This window comes from Phymastichus coffea, unplaced genomic scaffold, assembly GCF_024137745.1.
Source record: "Phymastichus coffea isolate CEN01 unplaced genomic scaffold, Cenicafe_Pcof_1.1 PCOF00002, whole genome shotgun sequence".
In the NCBI taxonomy this organism is placed as follows: Eukaryota; Metazoa; Arthropoda; class Insecta; order Hymenoptera; family Eulophidae; genus Phymastichus; species Phymastichus coffea.
This window is the reverse complement of record NW_026706813.1, coordinates 13,375,816-13,400,647: the sequence shown is the minus strand read 5'-3', so window position 1 is coordinate 13,400,647 and position 24,832 is coordinate 13,375,816. Positions and strand designations below refer to the sequence as shown.

At 40.4% G+C, this 24,832-nt stretch overlaps 1 protein-coding gene across 3 annotated transcripts in view; it reads left to right on the top strand.

The window, feature by feature from the left end:
- Window positions 1-24,832, top strand: part of LOC131663375 (matrix metalloproteinase-14) — an 860,133-nt gene that overhangs the window by 404,779 nt on the left and 430,522 nt on the right. For all 3 annotated transcript variants that reach the window (XM_058933752.1, XM_058933771.1, XM_058933761.1), the window contains one exon: window positions 367-518. In XM_058933752.1, the coding sequence (XP_058789735.1) occupies window positions 367-518 (152 nt within the window). The remainder of the gene's footprint in view (window positions 1-366; window positions 519-24,832) is intronic.

Sequence of the window (24,832 nt, the reverse complement as noted above, 5' to 3'; positions counted from 1 at the left end):
ACATTTCCAGAAATAAACGTTTGAATATTTCAGAAATATTTCTGACATTTCATGAAATATTTCAGAAATATTTAATGCCCTGTGGAATACTCTGCAGCCTCGCATTGGCGCTCAAATACGCAACGCTTCACCCTGACCATAAGGAAGATGAGTTCTTGCGTGTTGCAGAGTTGTACCATATCAAGCCTTGTTGAACCCACGACAACGATCTATAACGAATGACCGTCTATTTCTCTTTTTTTTTGAAACCCTTAATATTTACTTCAGCGGACTCTGTCCACGACAGAAAACTCCGTTACAACCGTACTCTATAAATAATGTGTAGAATAGTTTTTTTTACTTATATAAAAATATATTTTTAAACAGGTTCTAAATGGCGCATCAAGAATCTAACATATAAAATATCTAAATATCCCCGAGCTTTAGATAGAAAAGCTGTAGATGCAGAAATTGCTAAGGCTTTTTTTGTTTGGTCAGAATATACGGATTTAACTTTTACACCAAAAAAGTCTGGTCACGTGAGTAAAACCATTTAACAAATTTTTAAACTACCATGATTTTAACATGCATAACACGAATAAAATATTGTATTCAAAACGGGTCATGCAATTGGATTCAAGCAATATACATATCAACTGCTTTGATTTTTTGAGACTTGAGTATCAATTATTCTGACAGTGATCTTCGATATTAATGAAAAAGATCTACTTATACGTGACGGTTTTATGTATGAAGATATTCAATATTGACTATATGTTTTCCAAATATACAGTTAAAAATTAGTGGTATATTCAGAGACGCGAGGTCGCCTTAGAAATGGTCTGGCATACGAGAGATCGAGCTAGGGGTGCTAGAGCTTGGTTTTATCTTTCAGCGCCTGTTAACTTCGATGGGGGAACGCGCAGTTCAAATGACTTGACCGAAATGGTTGGCCCCAGCAACGCCTAGGACGGACAATGTAGAGGCCTAAGACTGGCAGGAGATTACACTGGAGTCAGCAATAATACGCGGACTCAGAAACACCAGTATACTGGTGAATAAAAGCAATACTGTGTAGTCCGAGCCGAAATACGAACCGCTCGACGTAGGCTGTTATAGATGCAACTATGAACGCATAGTGGTGACCAAAGTTACCGCCGTGAGGTTGCTAAGTGTAAAAATGTAAAAACAAATAAGCATATGCTGTGTCGGAGGCCAATGATACAGACTATGACTCAGCGCTCGACGATGATGAAATGTGGTATCTTAAGATACTCCGACGACGATTGCTCAAAATATTCGAAGGTGTGATTTATTGACGAACGATTGCGGTGATTTTAAAGAATTGATCGATAACTTTTACAAGAAAGAGCTGACTGATGGCAGAGAAATTCTTAAAACAATTGCCTGAGAAATGATGTGATAGGAAAATAAATCACCCGAGTTAGAGTAAACTACAACAATTCAAGTTCCAGAGATAGTTTTATCCATGACGATCACGTGAGAATATTTATGACGTATTGCATCACCACATGCAAGGTGAGCGCGAACTGTTGAGCAAAATATCTCACGGCTTTCTTATGTTTTGCGAATACCTCATTTACGGAACGCGGAACTCAAGGAACGAAGATGACTTGAATGAACATGTATCTGAAACTAAATAAATATATTAGGTCTAAGAAAATGAAAACTCTGAAAGATTTATGTGAATAGGGAGAAAAATTCCAACGTCGTCGCGATATTGATGATCTTTATCGCCTGCCATTAATATTGTAAGAAGAAAAATTTGTTGTTGTTCTTAAAAAAAGATTTATAGTTTATCTATTATCTTATTCGAGATATCATAAAAGAAAATCTGCAGTTAATGAAGATGACTCCATTCAAAAAAAGATCTTTTGCTTTACAGAGAAATCTTCCCTAAAAATAAAGAAAAGGTGATTAGATCAAATCAATGATGGTACTGTATCTATTGAAAAATACCCAGGAAAACTAAATGAAAGATTACATACCAAAAAAAGATTGGTCATCCATCTCTATCCTATGATACAATAGTGAAGGCAAAACGCACAAGTTTTTCTGAAAATATGGAATGGTCAGAAACTGGGGGCAGCATTAATCTTCAGATTTTCAGCATTAATCAGATCTTCAGCATTAATCAGAATATTTTGATTCAAATGCTGAGATCGATTGTGACAAAGATAATGATGAAGATATAAATCTTTCCAATATAGTACTATCAGCTAGCTCTGTTTTTATTGTGTCATTCTATCCACTTCAGTTAAAAAGTAATAAGAAGGCCATTTGGACTGATGAGACTCCAAATTCCGAGTTTTCTTGTCATGTTATCAGCTTCGAATTTATTAAAGAAAATATCTCAATCGTGAGAAAAATGTATAAAAAATACACTAAACTTTTTAAAACGTTAAAATCTTCTGTTTTGACTGTGAAGGGTTTTCGTTTAAAATTATATTTAATTTAGAGTGTACCATGATTTATGGTAAAACGTGCAATAAATTAACGGAACAAAAATCTACTAGCTGCAATATTTGTAAAATTGGATGAAAATTAATAAATAATTTAGAAAAGTTAAAGACTTTATCTTGTTGTAAAAAGTATTTGAAATTAGGTTTATCGACTATGCATTATTGGATAAGGTTTATGGAATATTTGTTGCATATTGATTACAATAATAAATAGAAACCCGTATGCAAGAACACTAGAGTAAAAAGCCTTTAAAGAAAAGAGAAAACATAAGGTGCAACAAGCGAAATACAGTGCCAAATACACTGGTTTAGATGAAACCGTTATTATGATATTTCATAATATTCGACAAGTATTAACTTCTAGTAAAAAGATTAATAGTCAAAAATTGAACAAATGCGGCATCGAAACGGAAAAACTTTGTATAAGCCAGTGGCTGGTATAGAATGCCACCAACTTTACATAAGGTACTTATGCATGGAATGACATAGTTAGTTTTTCTGATGATTTGGTTAGCTTTCGGAAGAGCCGCAAGAAGCGAACAACAAAGTTTTCTGTTAGGCTCGAGTGTTATTATTATTATCATAATAATAATTATTATATTATTATCATAATTACAGTAAAATAGTGTCAAGAAAATTGACGAATAAAGATATACTTCAGTACGTACTAATAATTACGATCCATTAATAAAATCATTAAGGCTTACTGAAGAAAAAAGAAATGATGTCATTTATCAACCGAAGCACTAAAGTTGTTGGCAAAATCATATAATTCTGGGCTTCAAGGGTCTAAGGTTTGAAAGTTTAGGGTTTTTTGGATATTAGGTTATTAGGTCCAAAGGTCTAAAATTAACTGTGCTGCATCCATACGTTATTATTTAACGTCTGTAAAGTACTCAAAAAAAATTTACAGATATTGTTGCAGTTAGGTTTCTCTCGACAGAATTTTGTCTCAAATCTCACACTCTGCGTTTCCGGATAAACTTGAGCATTGTATGCGAATGCATCGTTTTCCAGATTGCGAGTTGCTTCTGGCTTTGGTTGTAATTTTCTCTGATCGGAGTGTAATAGCGTCGGCGTGCAATGCCGACATATTCACTACTATTACCAATTATTTATAAAGGGGGAAGGCAAGGGAGGCGGTGTATCGCTCCAGGCAAAGCAGGAAGGAGAACAGCGGGCAAATGATTTCACACACACAACTCGTTGACAAACCGTTTATTACAACGCACTACCTAGAGTGCCGGCGAAAGTACAAACACTTATTAACAATAACGCGCAAACTTAATCTAAGCGAGATGACCGGCACGTTAGCGCCATGTCACCTCGTTAACCGGCTCAAACAATTACTTAAATTACACACTGCCGAAAACTACGCCGGCTCGGAAAAGCCTGGCGTAGCAACGCGAACCGTGAGAATCGCCGAGGAAAGGAAGAGATACAAAGAGAGAGAGGAATCGGTGACCTGACCAATTTTGGTGGACGTCGCTGTTGCTGGCAGCCTCGAAGGTGTCCCACCGGCGGCTAGGCTGGAAAACCCCTGGCTGCTGCGTGGCCGGCGACCTGGCAGGAAAAGGCTGTCGGATGTTGCCCCGATGACGGCTTCTTGCAGGGCAACTGCTGCGTCGCTGGCAGAGGAAGTCCCGTCCGGCCAATCTGCTGAGGAATGCTGACTTCTTCCCGAACAAAGGACAGGCAGCGATGGTCACCAACTAGCTCGTACGACTGATTGCTGTCGCGCGCGTCGCGTAACCCACTGTCGCGAGTGCATGAGAGCCGGCTTCTCACGCCTTCTCCCACCACTCGCCTCCTAATCGGCGGCACGCGGCAATGCCGGTCGCGACAAGTGCCGCGCGCCAATCCCAACTTAGACTATAGCTTTTCTCTCTCTCTCTCTCTCTCTCTCGCACTCTCAATACTCGATCGCGTCGTCGCGTCCACGGCTTCTCCTTCCACTCTCGTGCGTTGCTGAAAAATAAAAGGGCAGGCATCAGGCACGTAGTAAAAACGTGCGCTTGATGCCGGCCGTGCGCCTTTCTAGGAAGGAGAGGGAGACAAGCGAACGGTGCAGGCCATGACGGGCCTACACCGTCACAGGAGGGGCAACAATGTCGGAACGTGGCGTACGTTCCGAGAGTTCACAACAAGTTTCCACTATCATTCTTGTCTGTGCTGTTGAAGAAGGACCTGTACAATATGTTGGCTTGTCGAACGCAAGGCGTTGATGAATCGATTGAAGATTACCTTACTACGTTAGAGAGCGTGGTAAAGCGAATGAGACCTCATCAGTCAGAGAGAAAACAGGTCTGACTGACGAAGGTGGGACTGAACCCTGACTACAGGAGGTACATATGAGAAAAGTTAGTCTACTCCCTGTGCGATATAGAGTATTATGGAGAGAAGCTAGAGAAGCACTGCGAGAAAATTTATCTTATTGGCTTTATTAAAAATATCTATATTAAGATCCCCTTCAATGCAATGATTCTTTCCATTATTTTGTTCTATGATAAATTTTTTCAGGCTATTAACAAACTCAGTTTTTGATATATCATGACATTTGTAGATGGCTGAAATTTTGAGTTACTTTTCATCTATTATTTTTATTTTTAAACTTACCCTGTTGAAAATAATGACGTTAATATAAGACGTGATCGAACAATATTATGAAATGATGTTATTTATAACGTCAGGATTGAGAACCAAAAATGATGTCATTTAATGATATTATTTATATAAATGACATCATTTTTCACAAATTTTGTAGCCATTCCCTATTGGAAATAATGACGTTAGAATATTATGTTATAAAATTATGTTATAAAACGACGTTATTCTCTGACGTTATTGGACATGGCAGGATTTGGAACAGAAAATAACGACATTTTTCTTGACCAATAACGTTATTTGTAGAAACTGTGGGCTCAAGGGTTCGTGGATGCGGGTAACGAAAGGGTACACGTGTACGTGTACATGTGTGAACGGGCGACCATAGTTACGTACAGGGTGTGAGCGTGTATGTGTGCGTAAGAGTAAGTGTATCTATGTGCGTGCGTTCGTACGTGCATGCACAATGCATGGATAGGCATACAAGGATTTGTAACACAAAATAACGTCAATATTCTTGACCAATAACGTTATTCGAAAGAATTTACGTTATATGCTTCAATATAGGCTACGCGTGTATGTGCATGTGCCCGAGCCTGGGTGCGTTGGTACGTACATGTAGAGGCGCGAGCTTCGGACGCTCGGTACGCGGACGAGTATTTAAGTGTGAGGCTGGGTCGCGCCCAGCCGTGTCCTGAAAGATACCCGGCACCGGTGCGTGTGGGTAACTGGCGAGGTGCGCGGGTGTGCGTGCGTGCAGTTTTGACGTGCTGCAGTACCGATCAACAGAGGTGCGACGAAGACGACGACAACAGCAATCATCGAGCGAAACAACGGATTGGGGCAGTAATATTGTGGAGCGAGCGAGAGGACGAGTAAGAAGACAAACAGCTACGACAACAAACATCAGCAAGATGGTCAGCGAGGAGCACACCAGTGACGTCATACTGCGGAGCGCTCTAGCCGTCAGAGAGCTTGAAGGTCGAGGTCGGTGCCGCGTTTTTCCTCTTGTTTCTCTGTCTCTTGCATGTTTGGGCGCCAACTTATGGCTGGTAGCACGGCAGACCTGCTGGCTACCCGTTGGTAGTCTATCGGCGGAAAGTGTTTGTCGGGCATATATTATAACATTTAGTTTTCACAAAGGAATCGGCAGGCTGACCAGCCACCGATTCACCTTCGCGTTCGCGTTTGTTATTGTGCCGCTCGTAATGTATAAGTCCGAGGTCGCCGTATTGTAATCGATTGTTGACAATTAAACGACTAGTGTGTTAATCCGCTGTTGTGTTTCTTCGCCGCTATATCACTTCTCATCCCGTTCTTGAATCTGTGCGTTTAACGTAGTTGTGCTCGACACGTTATTCAGTCGTGGGAACGTCTTTTGCTTCCCGAATCCCCGAATAAATAATTTGTGCGGTTGGTCCCGAGCAACCCAGACGGGTACGGTCGGAATTCTCCGTTACAGGTTATGATCCTGAAACAAAACAACAATCTTCACAGTGGAAGCATTCTGAATCGCCAAGACCAAAAAAAGCACGTCAAAGTCGGAACAATATTAAGTCAATGTTGATTGTTTTTTTTCGATTGTGAAGGTGTTGTACATCACGAATATGCACCAACAGGTCAGACAATCAATAAAGAATACTACGTTCAAATTTTGAAACGTTTGCGTGATGCAGTAAGAAGAAAACGGCCGCACTTTTGGGAAAGTGGTGACTGGTTTCTCCATCACGATAATGCGCCAACGCATTCATCCAATCTTGTGCAGCAGTTTTTGAGCAAACACATTGAGCTCTCACATTACCAAGGACCAACCACCTTCAGGCGTCACTGTCGCACGGGTAGATGCGCCGGAAGCTGCTGAGATGATGAAGGTTAACCAGGCATCGAGGTCTGCAGCCCCGCTTTCGGGCTTAGGGCAGGCGGCCTATTACGACGCCAATATAATGTCAATATAATTTTTCTACCAATATAATGTCGTGATGACCCTAAGGAAGTGTATCGGTGGTTCCAGATATAAGAAGCGTTTATCGTCATGCGCGCTGAGTGCGATCTTTGTTTGTCTCTCGCTGTACAACTGATGTTGACGTGATGTGATACACTTTTGCTGTCGGTTTAGAATTACATTTGCTTGGAGATATTTGATGCAGTCGTCAAATGTAATCGTAGCATTCAACATAGAATTCTTTACCCCTTTTGCCTTCTTTATTGGATTTTTATTCTAAACTCTCACGCTGTATATTTTGCTTCTGAGTCCAACAAACTCGAGCATGAGCATTCCGGCGTTTCTTCTTTCATCTTACCAACCACTTTCTTATTGGCTCTGGAAATATTGACCCGATTTGGTTCTGGAAAATCCGATGTATCGAATTCGCGAATATCTCGACGCATGACGTCGTACATGTCTACATTGGAGATCTCGTACACCAGACTGTCCGTGTCGGTGTACAGAAGCTTGCAACGTTCACCAACAGCACTGGTCATGTAGTCGTAGTGGAATCAATATACGAGAATCTTGGAGAAGTCCAGAACAGCAAGACCTATTTAAATGGATTTTCTCACTGTGATTTCCGTCCGCAATAGTTGAATCATCACCAGTTCGTTGTCGAAAATGTTACTACTGTGGCAATTTGGTCGAGCTATTAAAGCTTCGACAGCGTATCACCCTCCCACTTATTCACCAAGTTGACATCGATGCGTTTCTTTTCGTTTTCCATAGTCTTGCCGTACATTGTTGAACAGTTTGTATAGCATTTTTTCAAATTCGCTTTTAGCTTGTTAAGGCATTTCATTGTTCAGATCAATGTATGTCTTTAGCCATGAGCTCTGATTAAACTTCAAAACCCGATATATCTTCGCGAGGTGCAAGCCATGCCTTATTTCTTGTTTCAGAGCTCTATAGTGGATTACGTAACAGTTCTTATCATCGAGAGTTGTCATGAGCTTTTTCTGTTTAGATTTAGGAGCAGCTTTGTACTCCGGACATAATGGCATATCTTTGTGCGCATCGTGAATTTCTTTCGGATTCTCCAAATCTACCTTGAGTATGTAACCAAAGGGTGAATCATCGGGAATATCGGAAGAAAAGTTTGAGTCAATGTCGCACCATTCAAAATCACCGAGTGGAAGGGGCTCGGTCATACTCCATCCGTAAAGGTTATTGACGTCAAAATACATTAAATCTTTGTCAACTTTCTGTGGATTATAATCGTTCCCCATGTATGCATTGTTCGCAGCAGCGTATCTCTTGCAACCCAGGTTGATTCCACCGCGAATGCCGCGCTCGATAAACATGAGCATGTCGATATCCGTCAAAAGCTCCAACCTTACACCCGTATACGTTAACATAGCATCCCAACTTAATCCGGGCGTTGTATAGTACTCGGCAGGATCTAAACGATATGCCGTTCAACATTGTCCTCTGAAGTATTCAAAAACTTCGGCCAACAAGAGAACGTCCGTTTTGATACAAATCCAAATAGTTGCCCAAATAGGTGATATCGAACGTTCTCCAAACAATTTCCACGTAACTCTTCGTCACTGATATATTAATCATACAGACTGCTGTAAAAGTCTTGTTTTCGTCGAAGAATCATCTCCGCGAGTTTCGTAAACGATAAATTTTCCATAGACTGTGGGCTTTTGTACAACTCATACAGATACTTGACCAAATCATAAAGATTGTGAATAAACTACTTGGCTGGACCAACGTCATCGACGGTATTCTGTCTGTAGCTTTGATAACACGAAAGAGAGTCATCATACCTACACTTGACAAAACAACCAAGATTGTACGGTTTGTGATGTTAATAGATCCGTTTATCGTTATACACCGCTTCCAAGAGATTCTCAAAACCAGTGTTCACAACAAACAGTACTGCGCACTCATTTACAAAGTTTTCAAATTGTAAAAATTTATCTTTCTCACTAAGAAGCATAATTTTACACATATTCACATTTTTACAGTCGATTTTGTGCGTTTTGAACCTCTTTTCAGTTCGAAAATAGTGTAAGCAACGATCGCATATGTACGACTTATATCTGCGAAATGTCAACTGTCGATACATCCATCAAGATAACTCTTTTATCTTAACATAATGCACTTTGTAAGGTATACTGGGATATTCCATTTGCTCTTCGTTAACATCGGCATTAACATCGATATAATAATTTTCCACTAGAAGAAGATTCACGTGCTTTTCTTTTTTTTTATCTGTCAAATGTTGCGGTAATACCTCGTAGGACCCATTATTCAAATTTAAAATGTACACATTCACTGAAACGTCGTTTTGTTTTTTAAATTTCATGACTTCTTTCAAGTGTACTGGAAATGATAGATTTTTGAAATTATATTTATCTTGATGAGCATTATAGGTAGTGACACGGCATGTATTCTTTGTGACTGGATGTAACGCCGAAAGGATGGCCCATGTGAAACATTCATTGTCGTTGCTCTGCACATTCACATAAGCTCTCTTTCTTCTAATACGCTTGAACAATTCAACGTAAGAACCAGCCCTCATAGGATTGTACTTGCTGATATTTACGGTTAAGTTTAATATAACACGATGAGACCAGCCCGAGTCTTTCTCTTGAAATTCTTCTGTGCTCGTACTAATTGGTTCTAAAACGTTTTAAATGAACCACTATCTATGTCTGTAGGTAGGTACATCGGTGCCATCTTCGTATTGAAATGCGAGCGTTTCATCGCAATTATTATTCTTTTCGACTGCATATTTAACATCTGATATAGCATTCACTTTTAAAGAACTATGTTCCTTCAAGGTCTCCTTAATTTGATCATGGAATAATGATTTAGTATGCCTCAAAATAGTATTTAAATCCAGATGTTTCAGATTAGTTATTACATCGGTTTTTATTCTGCCTTTGAACCCACTATTAATGTCGTTTCAGCGAACTGTTAAGGCTTGAGCTGGATTGACAACAGTCGATGTAGTAGTAGTAGTAGTAGTAGTAGTAGTAGTAGTAGTAGCAGCATCCAAATAACGAGAGGTTCATATATCAATTGTTCGTTATGCTTGCTCATAATAAATTCGGCAATCAATGAAGCGGCAATAGGGAACTATGCCAACAGCGTACTCTTGTATTCATTTAGCAGATGTAAAACGCTTCTAATCATGCACATAGCTGCCTGCAGCTTCTGTCTGCCAGCCACGGTCAAGTTAGGCGAATGAGAAAGCTCATCAGTCTTGCGCAAAGCCAGTGAACCCAGTATCAGCCATCTTTTGATGTCCTCGACACTAGCATGACCAGCATTCGCCAGACGATGTGCGCGCAAAAGCAACAAAGCTATGTTCTTGAAATACTGAGCCATGATGATAATTACTTAACTGAGCAGATTTGACAAATCCATCACGTTATATTCACTACTCGTTAATGCTGATAGGTTGGCAAAAGTATGGAGGGGGTGAATCATTGTAATTGATCGAAAAATTATAGTGGTGGTAAAAAATAAAGTTATTTTAAGAAAAGAAAATCTAATTGGTTAAAAATAAAAATTGGCGAGGAATCAACAAGTGCAAGATCAACATAAAAAGGCATTCATTCGACTATATTGACGCAATCGTCGATTCATCAGTTATTATGATGGATTTTGTTGTAGACGTACAGGGCTTCAAAACTTCCTTGTGATATTTATTATCACTTATTATTTATACTATTATTCGTACTCTCGAGGTCTGTCGCGTTAATGAGTGAGAATTCGTTTTAACTTTGAAAAATGCTTATGAATATTAAATTTTAAATAAAATTATTAATGAATATCTATGATTATATGAATTGGATTTAAAGAAAGATAGACTTTACCCTAGTTTCTTATGGTGTGAAGTGTCCCATAAGCAGAGCTTAAGTCTTTCTTATAAAAGGTTACAATTCAGCCCAAGTTTCTCGTAGTCTGAAATGTTCTATGAGTCGAGCGTAAATTACAATAGGAAAGAAAGGATTTACTCAGTTAATCACTCGAGAGAAAGAACTTGGATATAAGTCAAGTTTTTTCAATCTCGAGCGCTCACTTTGCAAGGCTAGGAGTGAATGCTAGCCTGTGCTAAAATCAGCGTATTTATACACAGATTTTCCCGCCTATTTTTGCAGGACAGCCCTCTTCGAGTTATTAACGCAATTGTGGGAAATCATTTTTTCTAGTATAAAAGAGAATAGACAGTAATAATTAAATTCTAAAGCATGTAAAATTTTTGACACTAATGATTAATTTAATGTGTTTGGAGAATTCTCTTTTTGATCACTCCCACGAGCCATGTAATGGGCCCGCGTCTAAGCGCCGTGTCACTAATTATTTTAAAGGGGAAGATACTGGAGGCTTTTTCGCTCAACTGCAGCGGTGAAGATGGGCCTCGTCATGAAGTTGGCGTTCCGGGTGCTCAATCGGGAGGAAGGGAATAGCGGGTACACACAATGATCACTCTCAATATTCTTGAACTATATTTATTACTCAAACGTTTTACAATTTCAAAGAGGCGACGCGGATTTACGCGTCGTCCTCGGCGGCCGCGTGCTTTCGCTCGTGCGGACAAACAGACGGGGGCACGGTACAATAAATTGAGAGGCACTCAAAGGAGGGTCTCGCCTTTCTCGCCTTTTTTCGCTGTGCTTGTGGATGATCCGGAGCACCTCGCTGACGCGTCGCGCACTCGTGAATAGAGAGAGAGAGAGAAAGAGAGAGAGACGACCTGACCTGACGAAGGTTGCTGGCAGGAAATTCTGCTGATACTGCAGGCAGGTTGACGGCAGGTCGAGATGAAGTCCTAAAAGCCTTCATTCGAGTTTCATAGCGCGCGTGCTCTCGGCCGTCACAGTTGATATTTTTCTCTCAAGATTTCGGCTCAAACTCTCTCCCCAACCGCTCGAGTACCGGCTCGAGCAACACCGGCGGCTTCGCTCTTACGAGCGGATCGCCGCGGATCACTTGCGCTTGCTTACTTGCTACGCACGACGCATCAACCTCTCTTTTTTCTTTTTGTCGCAGCCGCCTTCGTTTTTAATTGACTCCCAATGATGATGCCCGGCACAGGTATTGGCGCTGAAATAAAGCGGTGCGAGCATCGGTATCGGTTCTTGATTTTCATATTCCACATTTTTTATTTTGACAAGGCTGGTTATTCAGGCCAGGGCCTTGTCACAGCCCCCCTCCCCAAGTCATCGATCTCTCCTTGACGATTGACTGACGATCATCTCACTCTTCCCCGCGAGTGCCCAAAGCGAGCATTCGCATGTGGATAGGAAATAGTAAAATGGAACGAAAGGATTCTCCATCTCACCAGCACGCGTCGAAGTCTCTGCTGTTCTTATGGCAACTGACGACTTCTACCGATTGTTGCCCACCACCTCAGTTGACTTGCTTTTGATGGCCGATTTTTTAGGCTTAGCTTTTGGTACTGAAGACCAAACCGATGTTTTCTCCCTCGGAGGCCGATGAGCTCGTCATAGTGCTGTCTGAATTATCTCGCTCGAGAACATCCGAGCTGGGGCCGAAACTAGTACTAGCTTTATCCACAGCTCCAGTTAAGACGGAGGTTGGCCGGGTGTCGGTCTCTTTCATTCCTCCGGCCGAGTTAGGATACGATTAAACCCAACCCAGACGGAATCGAGGAAGCACTCGCCATCAGTCTCTCTTTTGCAGCCGTTCTTCTTTCTTTAGTCGTCTTTTTCTCGTTCAGTGGAGAGAACAAATTCTCCAAAGAAAAATCCGAACCTCTGCGACGTCGTCTTCTTCGGCCCGTACCTCTCCAGGCCTCTGCCAATCATCGGCGCTCATCCTCTAAGAATCCAGCTGGTGGGACATTTGAAACTGCAGGTGACCGCTAGAAGGAAAACCGCCGGTCCAAAGCTTGCAGATGGAGGGGCTTCCACTCCAATGAACTGGGAACATGTTCCGCAGGTTTCAACGGGGCCAAAATTTTAGCCACCTCCGCGGACCTTTCCGGGTCCTCTTCCGCCTCAATAACTACCAAGAGCCCATTAGTAAATCCTCCCTCCGGGATCTTCGCCGTTCTTCGGTCAGTTGCTTTTTGCACGGGAGCATTCTTAAGGTCTTCCACTTGTGGGACAGCCCCAGCGGAAGGAGCCACTGGACTTCGTAATAGAAGCTCTTCCAGCTCGACCTCCGCTGCTACGCTGTCTACTTCCATAGCGATACATTCCTCAGTATTCTGAACTCTACCGGGGGGTCAACAGCTCCAGCTCAATGTGGAAAACGCAAAGCGCAGAAAACTCGCTCACCACGGCGGTCAATACCGGCGAAATAGGGGGTTCTAACACTTCATCGTTCCCCTCCCGGGGCTCTCCTCTGTGGCGCTACACCAGGATGCTGCCTTACTGGGGCAATCCCCCAGGGTCGGAGGGAGCGAATTCGCGGGTTCAGCCCCGCTCGCCTTTACTCCGAGCTCGAGCGTGTCCGCCTGACCGTCCGAGACCAAACCGGTTGGACTTGCGTCCTCGGTCGCGACCTAGAGTGTCGGCGACATCGGCTCTCTCGTTCGCTGTTCCATCTGCAAAGGAAAACCAACACCGTTACTAACAATCACATCACATACGCATTAAGGAAAGAGAAGAAAGCCAAGAAATAAAACCAAAGAAATAAAACATGCACTAATAAATAACATAACTCGACATTTCGCTCTAAACGGTACCATATCCACTGGATCCGGCCCATGACTCGCGGCGGAACGTATCTTTTTAAATCTTTAACGTGCGCCGTCGGGATCTGTCGCTCATCTTTTACCTCCAACTCGTATATGACGTTCGAAATTTTTTTAAATATCTTATACGTACCTCCAAATTCAGGCTTTAGGCTGGCGTTTCGACCCACTGCCGCACTTGACAACGGATGGAGCTTGCACCAAACCAAATCCCCTTTGCTGCTACGTTTACCGGTGCTTCCTATCGTACGCACTCTTCTGTCGTTCTTCAGCGCTCTCAATATGCCTACTCACTAAATCACGTAGCGCGTATAATTACTGCAAACGATCTTGCCAAATCTCAAGACTCATCCGAATCACGGGTACCTTCTTCTCTACTTCTCGCCTTAGGCTTTTTGTCGGTCGATGATTATGTACGAAGTTCCAAAATGCCGGGGAAACCTTCGTAGAGGACTGAATCGCGGTGTTGCTCGCATGCCTAATCTCATGAAGATATTTATCCCAACCTCTGTGATCGTTATCACGTCGTACCAGATGCCTTGCCAGTAGTACTCGCGAGCCCCGCGATCGTGAGTTTTCTCCTGTCCAAAATACCCTGAAGGCTGCGCACAGTATGCATCCCGCATCATTCTTTCTCTATACTCGAGCGGAACTACAAATCGCCAACACTCTTCGCGATTGGTAACTAGGTCGAGCAGATGGTCTGTCATGTACCGGTACAGTAAATTATTCTCCACTTTCCAATTTCTATACTTCTCAGGCCGTTCGAGATCCTCCTGGCGCCTTTGCAGGTATCAAGAATCTTTGATAGCCGAGATCTCGCAGACCTCTGCCGCGTCCTCGAACTCGTGCGAGAGTGCATCTGGGACATGGTGCAAAGTACTTTTCCTGTGCACGATCTCGTAATCGAGCTGTTGGAACTTCAGCATCTATCAGTCGAGTCGCCACACGAGATCTCGCTTAGCCAAAAACCGGGTAAACGCGCTGTGGTCCATCACCACCACGAAATGAAACCCCGCGATATACGGTCTAAACTTCTTGACTGCAAAGCGAACTGCTAAAAACTCGATCTCGCTAACCGTATACCGACGCTCATGCGGGTTCAGCATGCGACTGTCATAATAAATCAGGTGCTCGCCGTCCACAAATATCTGGACCAAGCACGTCCCCACCGCGTAGGAGGAACCATCGCAGTGCAGATAAAACTTTCGCTCAAGATCCGGCCGTGCGAGCACAGAAGTCTCCGTGAGCTCTCGTTTCAACCGCTCGAACGCCTCCTGCTGCTTGTCGCCCCTCACCCACGGTTGATTCTTTATGATAAATCGGAATGCCGCGGGTGGCTCGCGCTCGCTTACTCGTTACGCACGACGCATCAATCTCTTTCTCTTCTTTTTGCCGCAGCCACTCTCGCTCCTAATTGACTCCCAATAATAATAATAATAATAATAATAATAATAATAATTCCTCCGGTTCGTGGCTCGTCTACGGCCGGAGATACTTCTCGACCTGTACAATACGTGCTTGACGACAGGAACGTTCAGCGATCGGTGGAAGGAGGCGAGGCTCGTTCTTATTCCAAAAGGTAAGGGCGTCCCTGGTACTCCTTCGGCTTACCGACCGTTGAGTTTACTTGACACTACTGGTAAACTCTTTGAACAATTACTCAGACCGAGACTGACGGACGCGATACAGGCCGGAGGGGGTCTCTCAGATTTGCAATTCGGCTTCAGGAGGGGTCGGTCGACGATTGGAGCGATCCAAAAGGTGATTGATTCTTTCCTGGAACTAGACAGACACTGCCATGCGGCGCGACCCATTGTGCTGCTAGCGACGCTCGACATCAGAAATGCTTTTAACTCAGCCAGGTCGGTGGATATCTTGGAGGCGCTGAAAAGCAACTTTCGGATTCCACCGTACCTGGTTCGGGTTGTGAAGGATTATCTGAGAAACAGACGAATAACGTACGAGACGATCGAAGGACAGGTAACGAGACAGGTCACCGCTGGGGTGGCTCAGGGGTCGATACTGGGACCCGACTTTTGGAATGGTCTATACGATAGTCTGCTTCGGCGTGGGATGCCACTCGGAGTGACCTTCGTCGCCTACGCTGATGACGTGGCGGCGGTGATCACGGAGAGATCTCCCGAGCTGGCGCAGCTGACGTTGAACCAGACCATGAGACGAGTTGGACGATGGATGACAGAACACGGACTGCAACTCGCAACAGAAAAGACGGAACTTATGCTTCTCACGAGAAGACGCATACAGACGATACTACCCATGAGAGTGGGTACATACGAAACGGAGACCAAGGGGGAAGTCAAGTACCTCGGGGTAACCCTCGATACGAAGATGACCTTCTGGCCTCACATACAGAAGACAGCCCGAAAAGCGGCAGAGAGGATAGCATCCTTGAGCCGCCTGATGGCAAACACGACGGGACCGAGACCAGGAAAGCGGCGACTGCTAATGGCGACAGCTCACTCGATCCTCTTATACGGCGCGGAAATATGGGCAGATTCCTTGAAGACAAAGAAGTACTGTAAGACAATGACGATGGTACAGAGACAGGGCGCTCTGCGAATCGCTTGCTCCTACCGAACAGTCTCTGCGCAGGCTGTCCTGATGGTGGCGAGCGTAATACCCGTGGATCTTCTTGCCTCTGAACGCAAAAGGATCTATGGGAGCAGCGCAGACATAGGACGAAAGAACGCGGCAATCGTTGAACGCGAAAGGACGATCGACATGTGGCAAGACCGATGGACAGAAGAACGAAGTAGCAAATGGACGAGACGACTGATACGGGACGTGAGACTGTGGCTTGGAAGGAATTTTGGTGATGTGAATTTTCACGTCACCCAGCTCTTGTCGGGCCACGGGTACTTTCGACGGTATCTCCACAATATGAACAGAGTACGAACACCCGACTGCAAGTATTGTGGACACGAACGAGACGACGCGGAACACACGTTTTTCGGGTGCGACCGCTGGACAAGACTCAGACGAGAACTAGAGACAACAGTTGGCAACATCACCCCCGATAACATTGTAGAGGTGATGCTGCATAAACCCGAATGGTGGCGTTTAGTCGCTACATATACGGAAACCATACTAAGACGTAAGAACGCGGAAGACTGTCTGAAGGACGACTGAGCAGACGGATTGACGCGACGTAACGACGCACGGTAAAACGATACGAAGGAACACAGACAGAACCCCCAGTCAGAAGTAATATCAACATAGTCCCTGGCTGGGGGAAGGACAACAAGGAGATGGCGGTTTAGTGGGTAGGCCTGTCTTTTTTTTTTTGGGGAGTCCCACATACCTCCTTAGATCAAGACTAAGGGGAATCCGCAAAAAGGATTCCGCAACTCCTTGTAAAAAAAAAAATAATAATAAAAATAATAATAATAATAATAATAATAATAAAAATAATAATAATAATAATAATAATAATAATAAAAATAATAATAATAATAATAATAATAATAATGATGCCCGGCACAGGTATTGGCCTTGAATTAAAACGGTGCCAACATCGGTATCGAATCTTGATTTCCATTATGCTCGTAACGGCAACAGCAAAGAAGCGAGCTACGAGAGAGAGAGAGAGAGAGAGAGAGAGCGGGACTAGCCAGACATGGCCAGCCATTCCGGCCAGGTCCCTGTCACAAATTTACAGAATTAGATGTAGATCATTTAAGTATAATTTACAATTATCGCAAAAAGTATAGTCGAAAGGTATTAACTAATAAAGTTAGTTAATATAATAGCGCAATATTTACAATAAAATAATAAAAAATTTTAACATATAATAATAGTTTATCGTTTGTAGATGTAATTCCAAAAAAGAACTACTTAAATTTGTTAATAATATATGAATTATAATCAGTTTTCGAATTTGCAACGGTTTTTTGTATATATAATACAAATATCAAATTGGTTAATTAAAATTAATAAATTATAACAATGCAGTCATTATGTTCAGAATCAACGCTTTCGATTCATATACTATTATTTGTTTAAATAAATTATTAATTGTTTATTTATCGACAACAGTAATAACTAAGTTGTTATCAATGAAATGAATTATTACTCATATTTCTTAGATAGTTATCTTAAGTTCAGAGTATCCGCTTTATTATAATAATTAACATTTAAAAAGTTATAATTAAATTAAGTTTGCACATTAAAATTCAATACGATTATTAGTTAAAAGTAATTAAATATATTATAATCTTAATCTGTGCCCTAAAATCTATATAACAATACTTTGTTTCATTGAAATTACTCTTAATAACGCATTTTAATTAAACAACAGAAACTATTATATCTACGTATAGCTATAAGTAGGTGGCGTCACGCTCCTTATATGGTCATGAAATTTGAATCTAGTACTGAGTAGTATAGTATATACTATAGTATATAGTGTATACTATATGAGATGGCGCTGTTTATTATGCTAATTGATGTAAGTAGATTAACGAGTTTAGCGGGTTGCAGTAATCCAGTGAAAATAAGAGAAGAGCTCATAGATAGGACCGTTACATCCTTGAACGTATTCGTATTCAAGGAGATTGTTGTTTATTCTCTGGAAGAAGATCCAATTCCATCGGTGCTTCTGTTTCGGTCCCACCTTACCCATAGGAGTGGTTATTAAAGAAAAATCCGTGCGAAACCCGGTGGTTAACGAGAAATTTTCATGGTATTCCGCGAGAATCTCGCGATTTACCGTACGATGATCTTGGAAAAATAATGAAAAAAATACTTTATGGAGCAACTATGTTTGTGAAAAGTCTTGAAAAAACAAAATGGATCAGAAATTCGTTGACCAATGCAAACTAAGTTTTTTTTTGTCGCGTATCATAAAAATAAAAAAATATGATATCTAATGATTATTTTTGCTTCTTTTATTTTTACAGAACGACTGCGGTTAACGTTGAAGACTTGAGTTGTCCATCACTCAAGAATCTTTTAAACGATAGCATTTTCGTATGCAGTAACCACAACGCGTATATATCAAATCCACCATGTGCCTTTAAAAACGCGCTGGCTTTTAGTAGATAGATGCTCGCTCGCAAAAGTCGTGATGAAATGTAATTTGGTGTTTGTATCTATATATGAACTAAATAAAAAATTAACGTATATTATAAATGTATGTATATTATATGTATATTATAAAGTAATGATTTTTTTGTTTACATATACACGGAGACCCATTTTAATTGCCACAGCCGGATTAATCCGAACCTAAGCCAGATAGAGCAAAATGGTTCTGACAAAAGTGGTAGAAGGCAAAGGAGGCAACACAATAGGGCTAACGCTTTTGACCTTTAACTTAACCTTCAAGGTTATTTCAAGATCAAAGTGTTTTTTTATATGGGAACCTCTATTTTTGACATCGGATTCGGAAAAAGCGGGACATTTTACGTCCTAAATAGTATTTAGGAAATTTTTTTCATGAACTTGAGAAGGGGATTTCAAGGTCAAATGCTACAAAATCCTATGATTGCTATTTGCTACCCTTTTCTCATAAATAGCAACCCCAATATTACAACGAAATTAAAAATGTTGACCTTGACAAGGTTTTCCTTAATTTTAGCGTTACTCAGAAACAACGACGTGGACGTAGTAAGGTTTGTTCCCCTTGCCTCTCACCAACCTCGAAGCGAGTATTCGAAATGACGACTATTTGCTTGAAGACACATTGTCAAATGCGTTCGAAAATGGCGGACGGTGTTCAACAAAGTTTGTCTCGGAATAGCAGCGCATGCTCTACGAATCCTTTCCTGCATATCTGCTCTTGTAGTGGGTTGTTGTTCAAAAACAGCATTTTTTAAGTACCCCCATAAATAAAAATCTGGTGATGTATGATCAGGTGAGCAAGCAGGCCAGTTAACCGGACCTCCTCGCCCAATCTATCTGATACCTTAGTACTCATTCAAAAAAGCCCTTAAGATTCGAGCAAAATGTGGTGTTGCGCCATCCTGCTGGAACCATATTCTTCGTCGCGTTTCTGAGTCAACATCTTCCAGCAATCCAGGCAGTTCATCTCTTATTAGCCGCAAGTAACTATGTTGATTTACATTTCCTTCAAAAAAATAAGGACCAATCAAGTGTCCATTGACAATCCCGCACCATACCATAACACTCCAACGTCTTTGATGGTTTACAGTTCGGTACCAATAAGGATTTACATCAGACCAGTAATGGCAATCATGCCTATTCAGTTCCCCATCACTTTAAAATTTGGCCTCATCGGAAAACAAAACAAAGTTGAAAAAGTCTGGATCATTTTGTATCATTTGTAAAGCCCATTGGCAAAATACAATCCGATGTTGGAAATGCTCAAACTGCATCTCTTAAACCAAAGTGATATGATAGGCGTGATATCGAAGCCTTGTCATAATTCTTAAAAAAGTACTTCTTGAAATATCAATTTCCCTTTCCACTCGATAAGCGCTAATTTGTGGATCAAGATGAATTACTGTAAGGATAGCTACAATTCGACTATCATTTTCATCATACTTATGACGCCTACGTTGACGAACCATATGTCCACCAATAGCTCTTTAGGCTAAACGTCTGATAGCTCTATCATCAGGGTTTCGTTTGCCAGGATAGCGTTCAGCATAAAGTCATGCCGCAGCACGATAATTATTTTGGCTTGCTCCTAAAACCAAAATCTCGTTGGGTGTAAGTTTGAAATAAATAAAAAAATTAACGTATCGATCAATCCTTGTTTTTTTACTCATCTATTATATATAAATTTTAGAAATCTGTATTATTGATTTTGTTTGCTTCTTATATATGGTACATATACGAAATATAAAAAAAATCATATTTGCAAACTTTTTAATTAACTTGAACAGATTTTTTTATCAAAATTAAATTAAACATTAAAATACAAAATAGTAGATTAAAAGAGAAAAAAAAGTAAAAAAACATTTTTTTTCAATAATAGGCACTTTATTAAAAAAAAAGAACAAATTTACGCAAAATAAGCATGAATACGCTTGGTAATATTTTGACGAGATATTGGACAATCATGAATTCTTGATGCACAATCCATGCATACAGCGATATGTCTACAAGATAAAAAGAGTACAGCAATCCTAGAATCCAAACATATCTTATAAGTTGACGCAAAATATTGACTATCTCGCTGCGACTGTTTAACCCTTTCGTTAATTTTATTCATTTTTTCATTCTGTTTGTCAATACTCTTTTTATAATCGCGTAAAAGCTCTTTATAAACAGATATCTTGATGGCTGCATTTAATTCGTATTCCGATGCAAGTTAAATGTAAGTCAGAAAAAAGTTTTGTAATAAGACTCTTCATCGACTCTTCATGCCACACTTGTCATACATTCTATAAAAGAATTCATTTAATTTGTCATGAGCTATACATACACGGGCGCACGCCTATGTATGTGTATGTAAAGCTTACAACTCGTGGAGAGTCGACTCAACGGTCTATACAAGTCTCTACAAAATTCTTGCATATACTCACTGATTTTAGACACATTTTTTTATTGTTGTTGTTTTTAATAATGATATTTCAATTATTCTAATTGAGAAGAACTTACCTGTTCTTGCTGTTGAATTTAATTGTTGACATATGTACATATAAATAATTAATTGTCTACTTTTAATACTCTATAAAAAAAAAATTAGTAACATTATTTATCGTTTTTTCTCCTAATAATCTTTTAGTAAAAAATATGTGACTCGTCGATAAAATTCATTTTAGAACAAAAATATAAAAACAAATAGACATACAGGACCATCGAACTTAGCCTCCTTTGCGTCTACACGACAGTGCTCTACCGTTTGAGCAATTGTCGCTCTTTCTAAAGATAGTACGTAATAAATATTGTAACGGGGTAAGACCGTTTAATTATATTTTTATTCGCGCGATTTTCTTGAATGTAATTATTTATGCTCAAAACACAATGAGGAGAGCATGGGGAGACAGGCGTCAGTCAACCAGTAAATCTATTAACCTATAAGAAAGTGAGTGGAAGCAAAAAGAAGGAAGCGAGTCGAAAACACTTGTTAGTAACACGAACAGAACCTTTTATTATCACTCAAATGCTACATAAGGTCGGCCCGCGCGTTTGTTTACATCGACGCTCGCTCATCGACAACACGTATTGTCGGGACGCTCGCTGCTCTTTGTTACTGGAGTCGTTACATGCACGCTTCGGATTTCAGAAATTAATTATTAGACATGCAACCGCGATCGCGAGATTAAGCTGGCCAGCTTACCTTAATATCGCGGACGTACGAATGTGACACAGACGAGTCGCACAGCGAGAAAATTGTCCTATTGTTTATGTCGCGGATCGCGAGTTCGCGCACACGTGGTTTCGCCCTCGATGGCGAAACCTCACGCACACCCTCTCGATCTCTTCGCGGGCGACGTTTCTCCATCGGCTCGGGTCTCTCCCCTTGGTGGTTGTATGGCACCTTGGTGACAGCGATCACTGCTAGTTGGTACTGATCTGGGCGTTCTTCTCTTGATTTTCGATTCTAGCGGCTCACGAATCGGTGTTAGCAAAACGACAAAAGCGGGCGAGCGGGACGGTGGTCAAAGCTTCACTGTCGGTTTCAATCGCGCGCGTTCCGTCTGCTCGCGCGCCGAATTCCTTCGTTACGTATTTCGTCCCCCCGGTAGGTGCTGCCCTCCCAGGCAGCAATCAGGTTAGGTTATCAGCGCTAATTTGACGTTTACCGTCACAATATATATTACTTTATGATTTAGGAAAAAATTATCTTTTTCAGTATTATTTTGTACACTAAATTAAACGAACTATTTTAATATAGTATATTTTTTAACTAATTAAAAAATACTTACCTTATACTTACCTGCTCGTTTTACTGAAAATAGGGTAGGAATAAAGAAAAACTCAATGTTGAATTTATTTGTAATTGGGAATTTTGTTGTTGTTATTGAAACGTTTGTTTTTTTTTAGAACTTACCTTTGCGGTTACGATATATTTGCACATACGTTTGAATAGCACTTAAGAGTGCGGATTTATAAAAATTATATAAGTTTTTTTATTGAACAAATCGTTCATCTATAATTGAAATTTAGCACTGCAAAGTGCTGTTTTCAATTTATATTAATCGATGATATCAATTAACTGTCCGGATTGTATAGCTTCGCCAACTGGAAAAAGGTGGTCTTGAAATGGGTCGATCGTTCGCTGCAAGTTGTCATTATCAACGGCTTGCTACCACCTACGATTCGTCCGTTGCATGAAGAAAAGCGCACGCACTATCACGATCCTGTATTAAGGGAGTACGGTGGGAGATAAAACCAAAAATGAGAATCGTTTGAAACTTTAACTATATCTACTAAAATGCTTTAGAGCTATGGTTCAAATTTCGTGATCGTTCAGAGTTTCAAAGCCGATAAATTAATTATTGAATTTAACATGTGATCTTATGGGGAAATGTACTTTTTATCGTTTATTAAAGCTTTCGAAAATGAAAAAATTCTGAAAATATTCTGAGTTGTGTAAAAAATGATTCTACATCCATATCCGTTTTCAAAATTATCAATCAGAACCTGGTTTGATCGTAATTAAATAATTTCTACCGCAAAATGATGAGTGACGTCATTGAATAGGAGATACGGCAACGTCGTATCTAACCTGCGCTCCCCGATTCAAATGTGTGTGCTTGAGTGACGCATATGCTTTAAAATATACAACTGTTTGGCTTGATTACAATTACTTAGAAAAAGACTATTAATAAAAAAACAGTAACAAATTGAATAAAATCTGTATTTATTGCAACAATTCTTATAAAAAAAAATTAGAAACAGTAATTAAAAAATATTTTCCGAAGTAACAGTCTCCAAGTAATCATTCAACTTGCGAATTATTTTCTTATTCTTAGTGACTTGTCCATTCGATAATAGCTGATACAAACCATCAAATTTGTTTGCTTTATAAGCTTCTTCTATCATAGTGCAAGTAATATCAGCAGCTATTATTTTTTTTATCATAATAAGAGACAAACAATTCTCATAAATTTTAAAAGATTGTAATTTAGGTAAATTAATTTTTTTATCAGCTTGTAGTTTATTTTTCTCTTCTTCTTTTTTTGTTATGGCAGCCCAAGTTAGAATTGATTTTTTCAGTTGTTTGGCAATAACTTTGAAATGTGATAAAATATTGTCCAATATTTTAACATCTTCAACAGCATTATGTGCATTTTTAAAACTAATTTTACAACTCTCAGCAAGTTTTTCCAATTTGTTTATTCCTTTACCTTTTTCTTTATTACATCTTGACAATATCGGTAAAGTATCACAGAACCCCTCAACAACCGACATAAGACGATCCAACATAAATACTTTATTAATAGCGAGAATAAGTCTTGGATAATCAAATTTACAATTGTGTGCTGTTAGTACACACTTTTTTTTCAACTTATACAGGAACTCATAGAATGCAATGATACCTTTTGTAAGTGAAACTGTTTTAACTACTTGACCGTTCAGTTCCAAATGATTATTTATGAGACGTAATCCATTTACAGCACTTGCTGCTTCTATTAAAGCTTGTGTTGGTTGTATGTATATCGAGAATTCAAACTCATGATATTTTGCCGCTATCTGCAAAATGTCCGCAGTTTTACTAAAGCCATTTGTTTCTAAATCAAACAAAACTATTATAGATTCACAATCATCAGCAAGATTGGCAATAGGTACATATGTATCAAGGTGTCTCAAGAAGCTGGCCATCAGTTTCATAGGTAGATTATTCGCTGAGTTCCGTTTTCTTTTTCAATTGTAATTTTCGCTTTTTAAAAAATAGTCTTCGCCTCTTAAATTCAGTAGTTTGCGACTTCATGTATCTTTTTCTTTTAATTCTATCACAGTTTATTCCATAGTTTCCTGTATTTTTGCCCGGCGAATAGTTCAGTTTTTCATTCAGAGCACAGACATAGTTTTCGCCTTCATTCCTTTGTAGAACAGCACATGCGACTCTCGCATGAGCCGATGCAGACATACCATAAACTTTTTGGAGCCTTACTGACTATTGAAGCATTCATACTTTCGTTTGGATTCGTAGAT